The 16,703-nt window shown below is 39.4% G+C and overlaps 1 protein-coding gene across 3 annotated transcripts in view; it reads right to left on the reverse strand.

Moving 5' to 3' along the window:
* The window catches only part of LOC150085121 (RNA-binding protein FUS-like), a 290,717-nt gene that overhangs the window by 52,155 nt on the left and 221,859 nt on the right, over window positions 1-16,703 (reverse strand). For all 3 annotated transcript variants that reach the window (XM_090373038.1, XM_090373039.1, XM_090373037.1), the window contains one exon: window positions 870-954. In XM_090373038.1, the coding sequence (XP_090229164.1) occupies window positions 870-954 (85 nt within the window). The remainder of the gene's footprint in view (window positions 1-869; window positions 955-16,703) is intronic.

A 16,703-nucleotide genomic window follows, 5' to 3' on the forward strand; every position in this document is an offset into this window, starting at 1 on the left:
CTAAGAATTGTTCACTGTATTTATTAAACTTATTCTTTAGTATATTAGAGTATAGCTTTGAAGCAGTTGACAGCAGTGTTATCCCTCTGTAGTTGTTAGGTTTATTTCTGGAGCCTTTTTTTGTGTAAATTGATTACTATTCCTGTTTCTCAATCTTTGGGTATCTGTTGCTTATGCCATATGATGTTAAATAATTTTAGTAGTGCATTTTTTTAGTAAGGTGCCGCCATATTTAAATAGTTCTACATTCAAATGGTCTATGCCTGGGCTTTTTCGGTTTTTTGATTTTTGTAATATTAACTCTAGTTCTTCCATTGTTATATTTTCGTCATCTTTGGTTATCACAGATTCATCTTCCAATTCCCTAGTGCCTGGGTTATACCATAGTTTGGAATAGGTTGCTTCCATTCTGCTTGGGAGATGGAGTTGGTTTTTATTTGATCATTTGTATCTAGTTGTAATTTCTTAAAAATTTTAAAACCTCTTCTCTGTGGGCCCGTGATATCACGTTCTAAAAATTTAACAAATTCATCCCAGTCATCTCGTCGGATTCTTCTGGTGAAAAGTATTTCATGCTTTATTCCATTCTTTTTTAGCTGCATGACATTTGGCACTCCATCAGATTTTTGGGTGAACACAATAGCACTAGGAACTTGAGCCCCACACCTCATAATTCTGATTTAATTAAAAATAAGATTTGCTACTCTCTTCAAATATAAAAAAAATACACTGAAGTCCCTTCTATTTAAAATAAAATAAAAAATTATTAATAGTAGGTGGGGGGGGGGGAGAAAGAGAAAGAGAGCAGTGTGAGAAGGACCAGGTCCTTATGAATAGAAGTTACATAAAGTTTCAAAATCGAAACATACGGATTTGGGCACCTCCAGTCACCTTCACGTTCACTTGGACCACTTCCGCCACCACCCCCTCCGCCTCCTCTTCCACCTCTAGATCCTATAAAAATCAGTATTGAAGAAACAAAAAATTAGGCAATTTTCAAATTTTTATATATCATCTTATTTATATGTCTAATTACCGGTTGAAGTGTTATATATACATGAAATAAATTTTTGTAAAATAAGAGAAGTTTACCTCAATATAGTACATAAAACACTTCCATATGATACTTTCCAGAAATTAACACAAAAAAAAATCGAAAAACTTACATTAAGAGTAACAATAAAACTCAATTTAACACAATTAAGAAGCAATTTTTTGTTAATTGTGTTAAATTGATTTTTAATTATTTTTTTAAAATTTTAAATTATTTGTTACTGTAATGTAAGTTTTTCAATTTTTCCGTTTTAATTTCTGGAAAGTATCACATGGAAGCGCTCTACGTACTATGTTGAGGTAAACTCATTATTTTACAAATATTGATATCAACATAGAACGTAATTACAGCTCTGGTTCATACTAACAAAGAAATAAAATATAAAATAAATAAATAAATTTTCTGTTTATACTCCGGCACGACAACCAAGTCAGTAGAGTTTACAATAAATCGTCAATACAAATAATTATTGTATTTAGTAGTCATGGGCTTGAAGCCCCGTCCACTCAAGGAACGCGAGCTATGCACTCTCGCTCCTGACCACTGGGCTACGTCAGGCCTTATATGCCAACAATGAAAGAGGAAATGCCTGAAAAAAAATAATTAGGAAGAATCAATGTCAAATCATCAAAGCATTGACTGACAGGTTTAACAAATCTACTGGAAGCATGGTCTCCAGCAGAAATATCAACTTGCATTTATTATATAACAATTATGAAAAATAGTGGAATTCTAATATTATAAGGATGTATTTATTTTCCTGATTTGAGTCACTTAAGATCGACTTCATTAAAATTACAATTCACTTCCTTAACAATTTGAATTTGATCTATGCAATACTTTTTAGTCATTAAGTCCTGGGGAGTTTGTCTTTATTTATTTTTTGTTCTATATTTCATCGGCTTAGGGAAAATAATATTCCAACTTTTAAGTGATTATACCTGAACTCTTACTTCCTGAACCTAGCCCACTAGATGAATGGAATGGAAAATTTATATTGTCTGCAAAAAAAAAAAAAAAAAAAAAAAGGCCACTTATGGATTGCAGCACCAGTCACTTGAAGGGGCTAACACAAGCTGCCACTGCTCCCAATGAAGATACAGCTCTATACTTGGCAATATTCTATTTATGCACTACAGCTTAACAAGTGAAATCATAAGATCCCGTGATAAAAATGATAACTGATTTTCTAATAATTTTCAAATAGATATTTACAGTATACCCAGTATAAAATAAAATATAAGTACAAATTCAGTAGCTTACGGAACACGTGTCCCTTTATCAACTGACAAATTTGAATACATTACAAGCAAAGTGTGGCACGTTACTCATGCGTCATTGTTGTAGCACGGACGTGTGCTGCCTTACGCCAGTGATCATCCATCAATAAAACGGTTGTCTCTAGGATGGGATGTATACGCATGCCTTTCTGGCGATTTAATGCCTTAGGGTTGTTTATTATGTTTAGTGACTCTAGCCATAGGCGGTGGCGAAAGTGTCGCGCGTGGTCCACTATCTCAAAGTCGCGCTTGGGGTCAAGATCGTGGTTGGTAGCCCAAAAATGTTCTGCAAGCACGAACTGGTCAGTTTTGGCAAGCCGGATTGCTCTGTCGTGTTCCGTGAGGCGATCCTGGAGACGTCTCGATGTCTCACCTACGTAGCAACTGTTACAGGCCCTACAGGTGATACGGTGCACTACATTGCTGCGTAAGACAGGTGTGACAGGGGTCTTCACACTGGAGACAAGTGAACGTAGGTTCCTACCTGGTAATTGCACACATTTGATGTTGTAACTTCTCAGGATCTTCGAGATACGTCCTGACACTCCTGGATAGTACGGAATGTAGGCGGATGATATGCCGACTTGCTTCGGAGGTCTTGGGTTGGAAGTAAGTTCTTGTGCCTGTAACAAGCATCTGTTTAGTACATGGGATGGATAACCGCATCTGGTTAGGTCCGCCTTCACACGGGAGATCTCGTTACGTCTAATTGTGTCGGTGCTGGAATGGCTCCAGGCCCTGGAGAACAGGGTGCGGGCAGTGCTATTGAGATGGCTTGGAGCGTGGCCGGACCCGTAGTTGGTGAATTGACCGCACCACATGGGTTTGCGGTATACTGAGGTCTCTAGATGTGGGCCTACGCGATGCACTAGCACGTCCAGAAACGGGAGCGAACCGTCCACCTCTGATTCTACGGTAAACTTGATGAAATTGGATAGAGAGTTGAGGTATTCTAGTAGTACCGTTTCAGAACCACGTGGTATTATGGTAAAAATATCGTCGACGTATCTACACCACGTTGTAATAGGTGTAGGTGGGTTCTGGTGTATCTGCTTCTCCAGATCTTCCATGGCGATGTTAGCTACTACGGAACTGGCAGGGGCACCCATAGCAGTGCCATGTACTTGTTTGTAGAGTGAGTCTTCAAAGGTGAAGATGCTGCTAGAGAGGCATAGGTTGAGGGCGGTACAGATGTCATCAGTGGATAGTGACGTCCTGGATTGGAGGCTTAAGTCGCTCTCAAGGAGCCTTCTGGCGCAGTGCACGGCCTGTTGGACGGGAATCGAGGTGAATAAAGAAACCACGTCAAATGATGCCATGACAGAGTTATCAGGGATTGAAATGTCCTTAATGATGTTAATGAATTCACTGCTGTTTTTTAACGGTGTGAGATGTATTACCTATAAGAGGCGAGAGGAGGCTCGCGATGTGTTTGGACAGTTCATACGTTGGGGCACTGCAGCAAGACACTATAGGTCTGAGAGGAATACCTGGTTTATGGATCTTTGGTAATCCGTAGAATTGCGGTAGTTGGCAGCCAGTAGCACGTAGAAGATGGTGAGTTGCGGTCGGGATCTTCTTATCTTTAAGCCATGCGTGGACAAGTTTATTAACATTTGCTTCCAGACGTTTCAAGACTTTAACGGGAGGATCAGGTAGAGGTTCATATACATTAGAATCGAGTAATAGGGCCAAGGCTTTCTCTCGGTAGGCTGATCGATCCAGCACAACAGTCCGGCGCCCTTTATCCGCAGGATAAAGACTTTCAAGACTTTATCTTAAAGTCTTGAAACGTCTGGAAGCAAATGTTAATAAACTTGTCCACGCATGGCTTAAAGATAAGAAGATCCCGACCGCGACTCACCATCTTCTACGTGCTACTGGCTGCCAACTACCGCAATTCTACGGATTACCAAAGATCCATAAACCGGGTATTCCTCTCAGACCTATAGTGTCTTGCTGCAGTGCCCCAACGTATGAACTGTCCAAACACATCGCGAGCCTCCTCTCGCCTCTTATAGGTAATACATCTCACACCGTTAAAAACAGCAGTGAATTCATTAACATCATTGAGGACATTTCAATCCCTGATAACTCTGTCATGGCATCATTTGACGTGGTTTCTTTATTCACCTCGATTCCCGTCCAACAGGCCGTGCACTGCGCCAGAAGGCTCCTTGAGAGCGACTTAAGCCTCCAATCCAGGACGTCACTATCCACTGATGACATCTGTATCGTCCTCAACCTATGCCTCTCTAGCAGCATCTTCACCTTTGAAGACTCACTCTACAAACAAGTACATGGCACTGCTATGGGTGCCCCTGTCAGTTCCGTAGTAGCTAACATCGCCATGAAAGATCTGGAGAAGCAGATACACCAGAACCCACCTACACCTATTACAACGTGGTGTAGATACGTCGACGATATTTTTACCATAATACCACGTGGTTCTGAAACGGTACTACTAGAATACCTCAACTCTCTATCCAATTTCATCAAGTTTACCGTAGAATCAGAGGTGGACGGTTCGCTCCCGTTTCTGGACGTGCTAGTGCATCGCGTAGGCCCACATCTAGAGACCTCAGTATACCGCAAACCCATGTGGTGCGGTCAATTCACCAACTACGGGTCCGGCCACGCTCCAAGCCATCTCAATAGCACTGCCCGCACCCTGTTCTCCAGGGCCTGGAGCCATTCCAGCACCGACACAATTAGACGTAACGAGATCTCCCGTGTGAAGGCGGACCTAACCAGATGCGGTTATCCATCCCATGTACTAAACAGATGCTTGTTACAGGCACAAGAACTTACTTCCAACCCAAGACCTCCGAAGCAAGTCGGCATATCATCCGCCTACATTCCGTACTATCCAGGAGTGTCAGGACGTATCTCGAAGATCCTGAGAAGTTACAACATCAAATGTGTGCAATTACCAGGTAGGAACCTACGTTCACTTGTCTCCAGTGTGAAGACCCCTGTCACACCTGTCTTACGCAGCAATGTAGTGTACCGTATCACCTGTAGGGCCTGTAACAGTTGCTACGTAGGTGAGACATCGAGACGTCTCCAGGATCGCCTCACGGAACACGACAGAGCAATCCGGCTTGCCGAAACTGACCCGTCCGCGCTTGCAGAACATTTTTGGGCTACCAACCACGATCTTGACCCCAAGCGCGACTTTGAGATAGTGGACCACGCGCGACACTTTCACCACCGCCTATGGCTAGAGTCACTAAACATAATAAACAACCCTAAGGCATTAAATCGCCAGAAAGGCATGCGTATACATCCCATCCTAGAGACAACCGTTTTATTGATGGATGATCACTGGCGTAAGGCAGCACACGTCCGTGCTACAACAATGACGCATGAGTAACGTGCCACACTTTGCTTGTAATGTATTCAAATTTGTCAGTTGATAAAGGGACACGTGTTCCGAAAGCTACTGAATTTGTACTTATATTTTATTTTATACTGGGTATACTGTAAATATCTATTTGAAAATTATTAAACTATGGACCCCAGTACTCCAGGCCCATTTGTCACTAACTGATTTTCTCCGAAAAATGTCAAATCCCATTTTTTAAAAAATTCTTTAAGGTTAATTTGCAATTTAATTTTTGTTTAAATTATTAAGAATTTAATCAAATTGCTAATAAATGAATTAGTTTAATTAATTAATTAAATTGAGAATAAACAAATTTATTTAATAAGTTACACAGGATAAAGAATTATAGGGTAAGGAGTAGAATTAGATCAACCAAATAGTTATTTAAACAAAAAAAAAAAAAAAAAAAAATCTTCACAAGAAAATGCATTCATTTTAGTTGTTACAATGTTTGATCAGAAATCTATACTTTACTTGCTTTATGGAAAAGTAGCCCCTCGCATATTGCCCCCGGAACATTTCGCCCCCAGTAGATAATGAGTAGGTTACAAAAATGTAAATACAGTCAATTCTAGATAACTCAAATTTTTATTGAAGTCCCAGTTCCTTTAGTAGAGATTCAATGTTAAACTCTCTCGATTACTTGAACTGAACTTCCAATAACTCTAACTTTTCCGAACAAATTTTCAAAATTACATTCGTGTACATATTGTCACGTGGCCTTTACACTAATTTCTCTCCTTTTGTATGTCTTCAGGGTTCTCTTTCCATTGTGAAAGGATTAACCGTTCTAGTTAATCCTTTCACAATGGAAAGAATACATACTCGACCACGAGGGCGATAGTCACGTGGCTAGTGACGGACATGGGGGGAGGGAACAGTGACTAATCTTATAGGAGTCTTTTCAGTAACAAGTGAATCTTGTTCTGATTTGTCTAAATTCAAACAATAAAAGTTCCTACATCTGGCTCTCCTCACATTTCCTAGCGCAGTGGACAGGGCAGCCGAGCGTCGCAGGCAGTGCAATATCTGCATATTATTTTTGCATCTTGATTGATTAATCCTGTGTGTACAATGGCAAAAAGTGTTTCGTCAATAAGAGGCAAAAGAAAATTGGTAGATGACGACAACCACATTTATGTGTTTTCAAAGAGAACTCTAGATGAAAAATGTGGAATCTGGGTTTGTGAAAAACATTCCACCTGCAAAGGGCGTGTTTGGACAGAGGGTTTGGAAGGACCAGTTCTGAAAGTCACAACTAAACATAACCATGCAGCTAAGGTTGCAAGGTTGGAAGCATTGCAATTGATTGGTCAAATACAGCAACATGCAATAATCACAAACGAACGGCCACAGCAAATTGTTGCTTCAGTAATTACAGAGGCTCATGCCAATGTCACATCATTACTTCCTAAAAAGGATTCATTTAAACGAACCATTCGTCATGTTCGATGCAACAATGGTACTCCTACTTTACCAAGTAATCTCCAGGACCTAGTAATTCCACAAAATTATCAAGAAATTATCATCGATGGCAATGTACAACAGTTTTTGATGTGTGATTCTCAGGACGAACTGCTCCAGGGTTGCATGCTTATTTTTTCCACTAGTAACAATCTTCAGTTATTGGCGCATAACCAGGAGTGGTTTTCTGATGGAACTTTTAGCACAGTACCCACGCATTTCCAGCAGTTTATACAATTCATGTGGTTCAATTCAATGCAGTTATTCCAGTGGTCTACGCACTTCTGCCAAACAAAACTCGTGCCACATATGTCAAGTTGCTTCAAGAAGTTAAAAACTACAACCGGGTCTCCAACCCCAGCAACTTATTACAGATTTCGAACACAGTGCCATGCAAGCCTTCCAACAAGAATTTCCCGGTATTGTAAATACTGGTTGTTTTTTTTCATCTCTCCCAAAGTGTTTGGCGAAAGGTACAGAATTAAGGTTTAAAAGCCCGATACGAACAAGACCGTGAATTTGCTCGTTGGATCCGAATGATTCTGGCATTGGCATTTATTCCTCCTCCTAACGTTATTCAAGCATTTGAAGATTTAGCTGAAGCTGATGACTTCCCCATTGAAGCTATGGCGATTGCAAACTATTTTGAAGATACATATATTGGAAGAAGACAGTGGAGAGGCCGGCAATTACCCATTTTTGCCATCGAATTGTGGAATGTTTACACACAAACACAATGATCAGCAACGTACCAACAACAGCGTGGAGGGGTGGCACAGAGGATTTCAGGTAACTTGTGCTATTTTATTCCCAAACATTTACCGATTCATTGATTCTTTAAGGGCTACACAATTTCGAAATTACACAACTAATGCCGGTAATTCGGGCAATCAAAGAAACAAGAAGTATGCTGCACTTACTGCTAGAATCAAAAGAATAGTCCAAGATTTTCAAAATCGTAATGAAACAAAAGACAAATTGTACAAACACAGCATAGACAAGTTAAAAGTTAAGATAATCGCCCTTTAGCCTTAAGCAAGAACACAGCAATTATAGTATTAGTATTAGCAATGGCAACATGATGCAAAGAAGTCTATCGACTATACTGCCATAAGCTTCATTAACCAGCCAAAAAAATTAATAAATAAATAAATACACAAATTAAAAATAATAATAACAATAATATAATTAAAATAATAATATGAAAAAAAAATTTAAAAATTATATAATTAATAAGAGAAAAGGAAATAGACAACCTATGCATTTCCCTCCTCCCATAGGTCAGCTCATATTTGAATATCCCCAATCTGTCAGCCTCTACCAACCACATGGGAAACTTATTCCAGTAAATTATAACTCGTTGGCTAAAATAAAACTTCGTGCAATCCAGTCTAAACAACCCATAACTTGAATTTTGACCTCTAGTTTAGAGTAACTTATAAACATGAAAATTTTGTCTTCATTCATTTTATTCATGCCTCTCAGAGCCATAAACACCTCAATCAAGTCTCCTCTAAAGTGCCTAGTTTACAACCTCTGCAATCCACATATTCGAAGTCTTTATTCATATGGACACCCTTTTGCCGATCTCATCAGGTGAGTTACCAGTCTTTGGACCCTTGGAAAAAATTTACTCAGTGAGAGGAATGCCAGAGGTGTATTAAACTATGGAAGTAAGATAAATGGTTTTGTAATAACTGAGAGCAAAGTGGTGAAGAAACTGTTTAAAATACCTGGGGTGGATAGGATCTATCCAATTATATTAAAGGAGGTGGCAAAGGAAGTAAGCAAACCCTTAGCTATAATTATGAGAGCTTCTTTGGACTCAGGGAGGTACCCATGGACTAGAGATGTGCAAATGTGACCCCAATTCACAAAGGGGGAATCAAAGGGCAACACAAGTAATTACAGACCTGTTAGTTTAACTTCTGTTTCGGAGAAATTAATAGGACACTGGTTAAAAAGCATAACAGGATCATCTAGACAAGACTTCAGTTATAGTTCGGACATAGCATGGGTGTGTTAAGGGGAAGTCTGGTCTGACAAATTTGATTGGATATTATGAGGTGGTCAGAAGGGAACTGGATGAAAGAATAATTTTGATATCATATACTTGGAAGGCTTTTAATACTGTTTCACAAATTGGAGCAGTGCGGCATTAAGTGCAAGTTGCTGCTATTGATAAAGGGATGGTTGAGTGGGAGAAGACAGAGTGGTAATCAATAGACACTGCTCCTTGTGAACTAATGTTATTAGTGGAGTCCCCAGGATTTGGTGTTCGGCCCACTGCTGTTTTGTATATTTATCAATGATAATGATGAAGGTATATCAGGCTGCTTAATGTCAAAGTTTTCAGATGATACAAAGGTTGGCTGTGTTGTTAATGACAGTGTTCTAATGTAACAGGATCTAGAAAATTTGACCAGATTCATTGAGAAGGCAACTAAAGTTTAATGTTGACAAACGTAAAATACTGCATATGGGTAGCAGTAACCTCAGAGTAATGTATGAACTGTGCATTTTCCTGTGTACCTGTGTATCAACAGTGCATTTCAATCGTGTACCTTTCTGCATCCTCCTTATTTGGTGGTCACGGGCTCGAACCCCCGGTCTAATCAAGAAGCATGTGCTACGCACTACTGCTCCTGCCCACCTGGCTACGAAGGCACCAGATAAGGAGGCGAATATCCTCTTGTATAAGTAACACTTCACAAGTGGACAAGACTACTGTTACTTATTCTCGGTGGACAGTGTCTTGTCCATGATAGACAAGATAATGTGTACAGGAGGTTTGTTTGTTGTTTGTTATTTGGTATTTAGAAGCATTAGCAACTAAGGCCATATTGCTCGAGGGGTATGCGGTGGTCATTCATTGACCTTTCCGCATCCTCTGTATTTGGTGGTCATGGGCTCGAACCCTGGTATAATTAAAAAGCATGTGCTACGCACTGCTGCTCCTGCCCGCCTGGCTACGAAGGCGCCGGATAAGGAGGTGAATATCCCCTTGTATAAAGCAATGATCAGGCCACACCATGAGTACTGTATACAGGTCTGGAGGCCTCATTTTAAGAAAGATGTAGAGCTGCTGGAATGAGTACAAAGAAGTAGTTAAATTGGCATCGTTTTGATTATATCTCATATTGTGAATGCCTTCACAACAAGTTGCTGGCATTGTACTACTCGAATAAGTAACACTTCACTAGTGGAGAAGACTACTGTTACTTATTCTTGGGGGGATAACAACATCCAGACGTCACCGTTTCAAAGCTTGGATTCTCCTCAGTGGGTGGGCAGGTATCCTGGTATTGCAATAGTGATAACCCAATTATGAAGTATAAGTTCTTCACGAGAGATGCCTGATGGTGTGCAGTGATATAGATTGTAAAATATTTAAGGGCAAATGACTCATGCTACGAAGCAGAATGACTAATGTATAGGTTAGTGCAAATGCATCAGTTTTAATCATAGCCAGCTACAAAGTAGTTAAATTAGCATCGTTTTGATTATATCTCATATTGTGAATGCCTTCACAACAAGTTGCCATGGTATTATACTACCTCAAATAAGTAACAGTTCACCAGTGGATAAGACTACTGTTACTTATTCTCAGTGGATACCGCCACCCAGATGGCAACATTTCAAAGCTTGTTGAAATAACAGGATACCTGCCACATTTTTGTAAGCCTATTATGCCAGCATTACTTGTACTAACCAGCAGTTCGAATCACTCGTTTTGACTACACTGACGTTACAGTATAAACATTTAAGACTTAGTATTCTTGTATAATTAACTAACCTGACACTCCACTTTAAAGTTATTTATAAATCTTTTAGACAAATACCAGTGGATCTATTTTATGCCAGTTTGCTGACCCAGAATGCAGTTCATTCTGGGTTAAAAAGCATTGTTCGAAGAGGATGGGCTGGAAGGCTTTGAATTTTGGCTACATAATTGAGGAGCAGCATTTTCCTTCTAAGGTGAAATGGAGGTTCCCATGCCTCTACATAAAGACTTTGGACAGGGGATGTTCTAAACGCTCCAAGAGCAGTTCGGAGGGCTCACTATGTGGATGGTATTGAGTGTAATAAGCGCAACTTTCCTAGCCGAGTCACAACAGCACCATAATCTAGAAGAGACTTGATAAGGGCACAATACAGATGTAGAAGAGAGTGCCTATCAGCACCCCATTTCATGGCAGAAATGGATCTGAGCAAGTTAAATTTTTTCAGGCAGACAGTTCGGAGATATGTTATGTGAGAAACAAAGTTAAGTTTGGTGTCCAGCATTAAACCTAGGAAACGAAGATTACTGGTGAGAGGGATCAGGTGATTCTTTAGCCGAAGTTCTGGTTCTGAGTGCAGCTTGCATTTTTTGCAGAAGTGAATTGGAACTGTTTTTTTTGTTCAGATATACGATATTCATTTCGCATTATCCATATTTCTAGCTTATTTAGGTATAGTAGCTGTCTTTCAATGGTATGAAAATTTTTGAACTGCAAGATATAGTGAGATCATCAGCAAACATATATAGTTCTACAGTATTGGGAATGTTCTGAGTTAGTGTTCAGCCTAAGTGAAAAAAGGGTAGCACGAAGTGTTGATCTTTGTGGGATCCCTTCTTCCTGAATAAAGATACGAGAAAGCGCTGTTTGGTAACATACTTGAAAGTTTCTGTGTTGAAGAAAGTTTTGAATGAATTCTGGTAAATGTCCTCATAATCCTAGGGAGTCAAGTTCTCACAATATGCTACCTCCAGGTTGTATCAAAAGCGTTTTCAATATCCAAACTTACCATTACAAGATGAAAATTTTTCACGTAAAATATTGCGGATATCAGTGTCCGCTTTCACCATAAGATCCTAGCGTGTGAAACGTCTGCATCTGGGAAGCTTTTGTTGCACTCCAACTGCTTTTGATAAGAACCAATACCCCCCTCCTATCTTGCTTATCTATGCTAAATACATTATACATACCGTACTGAAACTCATCATCCCCTATCTCTGGGTGGCATCACACTTCTGTAAGCCCCATTATGTCGGCATTACTTGTCCAAACCAGCAGTTCAAATCACTCATTTTATTGATGACACTTCTGACATTACTGTATAAATAATTAAGACTTGGTGTTCTTGTATAGTTACTACCACCCCTTCAAGTTATTTTATCTCGCTTCCCTGGCATTAGCTGCCAGCTCGCTTGCAACGTTTATGCCCTCAGAACATCTTGCTAATATATTCTGTTGTGGTAACAAACAAGAACTCTTGAGGTATGAGCAAGTTTTTCCTTGCCCAATATTATCAGATAAATGCATATCAATATTTCCCTAATACCGATAGCTGGAATTTTACATTATTATGGTGAAATGTGTTTCCCCTTTTAATAAAAAACATAAATACATTTTCAGAATCTTCTCTTCACTGCTATCATGTTGCTTTCAGTTGTGGTGATTCCGCATTTGACTGCCATTTCTTGTAAACACAAAGGCAACTCATGCATAAGTGAATTCGGTTCGTGTTATATATGAAATGGTTCCCCTATTTATAAATCGTGTATGATCAAATTCGTGTAGTGTAAACACGTGTTATACGAGGACTGACTGTATTTAATGTCATTAGTCCCCACGTGAATAATAACATTCTCTTTACCCCTCTTAAAATCTGACAGTCTGTTGGTGACAATATTTATTTGTTGCTCCCGGCAGACATACCCTAGTTCTAATCCACCTATCCCCATTACAAAAAATATTTCCCCTTCCCCTGACAATGGAGTCTCCTAATAGAACTAAGTCCTTTTGAACCAAAGTAGTTTGCACTTGGTTATTCTGCTCTGGGGCCTGAATCAGGAGTGCATCTCTTGGTGGGTTACTAGTCTTGAGTCTCCTACAAGCTCCCAGATACATTATTCTTGAAGGCAAACACCCATTTTTTTCAGTAATTGAAATTGTTCTAGCAATGCACCAAATTGTAACTTAAGATCGGTTCACTCCTTACAACGGTGACAAAGTAAAGAATCTCGAAGTGAGCTAGGATTATCCACTAGGTCGATCTTAGAATACATGCCACAGGTTCTGCAAAGGATAAAATCATAACTCACACGGGAATTGCCGTCGGTTATTTCCCAATGAGTCATAGTATTGTCTGATGAAGCGTTCAAGGCGGATCTTGTGATAACCATTATAAAATTTACTAATTACAGTATTTTCCGGCTTATAAGACGCGGTTTTTTTCACAAAGAAATACTCGGAAAATCACCCTGCATCTTATATGGTCAATATCAGATTAGGCCGAAAGACTACCAACAATGCATTTTTGATGATGCAGTGCCGGTAAACTGAGTTCTGAAAATTTCCCGTTGAAACTCACACCAATTTTACTTAAGATTTATCTGTTGAAATATATTTCTAACAATTATCAGTGGTTACAATCTATGGGGCAACAACACATATCAGTAACCTTTTTTTTCGTGGAAAATTTTTTTTAAATCTGTGTGATATAAATCTCACAATCAGACGTAAGTAAAATCTTGTTTCATTTTCCCGTGTCTTTGCTTCCTCTATAATATGATCTTGCGCTTTTATGGTATTCCTCTATGATCTCGTGCTTTTATGGTATGCCGGGCTAATTAGAATGGATCGGGAATTTTCAATTCCAACCGTCTTTTACAAAGAGAAAGTGACGCCCATATTTGTTTTAGGGCGAGTAAGAATTTCTGTTACATTACTTCTGTCAGCTTTTTTCAGAAAGAAACATTTCATTATTGGTTCAACATTTACCCAAGTGTATACCATTATTTTGGAGAAATATTTATTTATTTTTATTTTTTTTTTTCCAAAATATGTGGCCAAAACTAGGGTGTGTCTTGTATGCCAGTGCGTCTTATAAAATAAATTTTCGAAAAATTATATTCATAATTTTTAAAAAATCAAACTATTACAGGATATTATTATTTTAAAAAATCAAACTATTACTTATGAAAATTAACTTTATATTATACTAAATAACCTTTTAAACCCTGCTCTACTTCACTAAACCTTCTATAATCCCCTCTTATCTATACTTCTTTGCTGTTACTATAAAGAGCTGCATAGGCACATCTGCTCGCTACGAATGCCATTTTGGGGTTTGCTGTTTCCCAAGTGTAAGACCTTATACTTTGCTGGACTGAAGCATAGCTGCCACTTTTCTGACCATCCCCGAAGTCTATCTTGGTCACTCTGAAGAAGCCCCACTTGGAGGTGACCATTAACTACCCTATCAAACTTTACACCACGTGCAAATTTAGACATCACACCCTCTATTCCTTCATCAATGTCATTTAAGAAAATCAAAAACAACAGTGGTCCAAATACTAATCCTTGGGGAATCCCACTTCTTACATCAGAGGAATAACCATTTATCACAACCCTCTGCCTCCTTCCCTGAAGCCATCCTGCTATCCATTTAAGGATTTTCCTTGTGATTCCAACCTGTTCCAGCTTATAAAGTAACCACTCATATGGGATTGAGTCAAATGCTTTCCTGAAATTCAAATAAATAATTTCAAAATTATTCCCTAAATTCAACTCACAAGGAACCCTGCCAAAATAACTAACCAGAGTTGTTAAACATGATTTTCTCTTTACAAAACCATGCTGAGTATCCTTCAATATTCCATTTCTATCTAAATGATCTTGAATTAAACATTTGATCGTTGTCTCCATGATTTTAACAACTACTGAAGTTAGACTGACAGGTCGATAATTTCCCACTTTACTCTCTGAGCCACCCTATGTATTGGAGGTACAATGGCACTTAGCATTAGCATTAGTAGAGGCATATGATGCAAGAAAGCAAGCTTATTCAGCATCAGCCAAAAAAAAAAAAAAAAAAAAAAAAAAACCACACCACTCCCATTTCACCCCTCCGTTCGTTCGAAATACCTGTCCAGCTGAGCCTTAAATTTATTTAGGCTATCAACTTCAACAACAAGTGATGGAAGTCGGTTCCACCAACCAACCACCCGCTGGCCAAAGGCAAATTTCCGCACATCTATCCGACATCCGTCCTTCCTCAATTTGAATTTATGCCCTCTGAGCTGATTATTCTGAGCAAGATAAAGAATCCTATTGGCATTGAGCATGCTCAAACCATTCAAAGCCTTAAACACCTCTATCAGATCACCTCGCCGGTGCCTAGTCTCCAGACTCTGTAATTTGCAAAACTTAAGCCTTTCTTCGTAAGAGTAACCCTTTGTTCCATTCACTAATCTTGTTGCCCTTCTCTGTACCCGTTCCAGCAGCTCTACATCCTTCTTGAAATGAGGCCTCCAGACCTGTATACAGTACTCAAGATGTGGCCTAACCATTGCCTTATACAAGGGAATAATCACCTCCTTATCCATGCTAGAAAAATTCCTGTATATCATTGACAAGACACCATGAGCTACTCTTGCAGCTCGTCTGCACTGCTCAGAGAACTTCATATCTGCCTGCACAATTACCCCCGAGGTCCTTTTCATTCTCCACCACTGTCAGTGTAGTACCGCAGAGTTGATACGTTGCTCTGTGGTTACTGTTTCCCATATGTAGTACTTTACATTTGTCAATGTTAAACTTCATTTGCCACCTCTCAGCCCATCTGTTCAACCTTTCCAGATCCTGTTGCAGCAGCATAGCGCCAGTAGTGTCCTTAACAACCCTGCCAACGTTTGTATCATCTGCAAACTTGGACATTAAACTTGATATACCATCATCAATATCATTCATAAACACCGAAAACAACAACAGACCCAACACTGAACCCTGAGGAACTCCACTAATAACATTAGTCCACGTTGAGCAGTGTCCATTGATTACCACTCTCTGTCTTCTGCCACTCAACCATCCCCTTATCCACAGCAGCAATTTGCCTCCAATGCCACGCTGCTCCAATTTGTGCAGCAGTCTTCCATGTGCAACAGTATAAAAAGCCTTTCTAAGATCCAAATATATAACATCAAAGTTATTCCCTGCATCCAGTTCTTTTGTGACTACATCATAGTATCCAATCAAATTGGTCAGGCAAGACCTGCCCTTAACAAAACCATGCCACGTCTGAGCTATAACTGAATTCTTGTCTAGATGATCCTGCAGTGCTTCTTTAACCAGTGCCTCCATTAATTTACCTGGAACAGAAGTTAAACTAACAGGTCTATAATTACTTGTGTCAGCCTTTGATCCTCCTTTGTGAATTGGGGTTACATTTGCACATCTCCAGTCTATGGGTACCTCCCCTGATTCCAAAGAAGCTCTCATAATTATGGCTAAGGGTTTGCTTACTTCCTTTGCTGCCTCCTTTAATATAACTGGATAGATCCCATCCACCCCAGGTGCCTTTTTTATGTTTATCCTCAACAATCTCTCCTCCACTTTCCTCTCAGTTATTACAAAATCATCTAGCTCACTGCCAATGTTTACTTCACCTACCTACGTTATTCTCCTTCCTGAATAACTCCTCATGTGTGAATGTAGATGCAAAATACTCGTTTAGATTGTTAGCCACC

This window comes from Mastigoproctus giganteus, chromosome 5 (genome assembly GCF_048544385.1).
Source record: "Mastigoproctus giganteus isolate SK-2022 chromosome 5, ASM4854438v1, whole genome shotgun sequence".
Classification (NCBI taxonomy): domain Eukaryota; kingdom Metazoa; phylum Arthropoda; class Arachnida; order Uropygi; family Thelyphonidae; genus Mastigoproctus; species Mastigoproctus giganteus.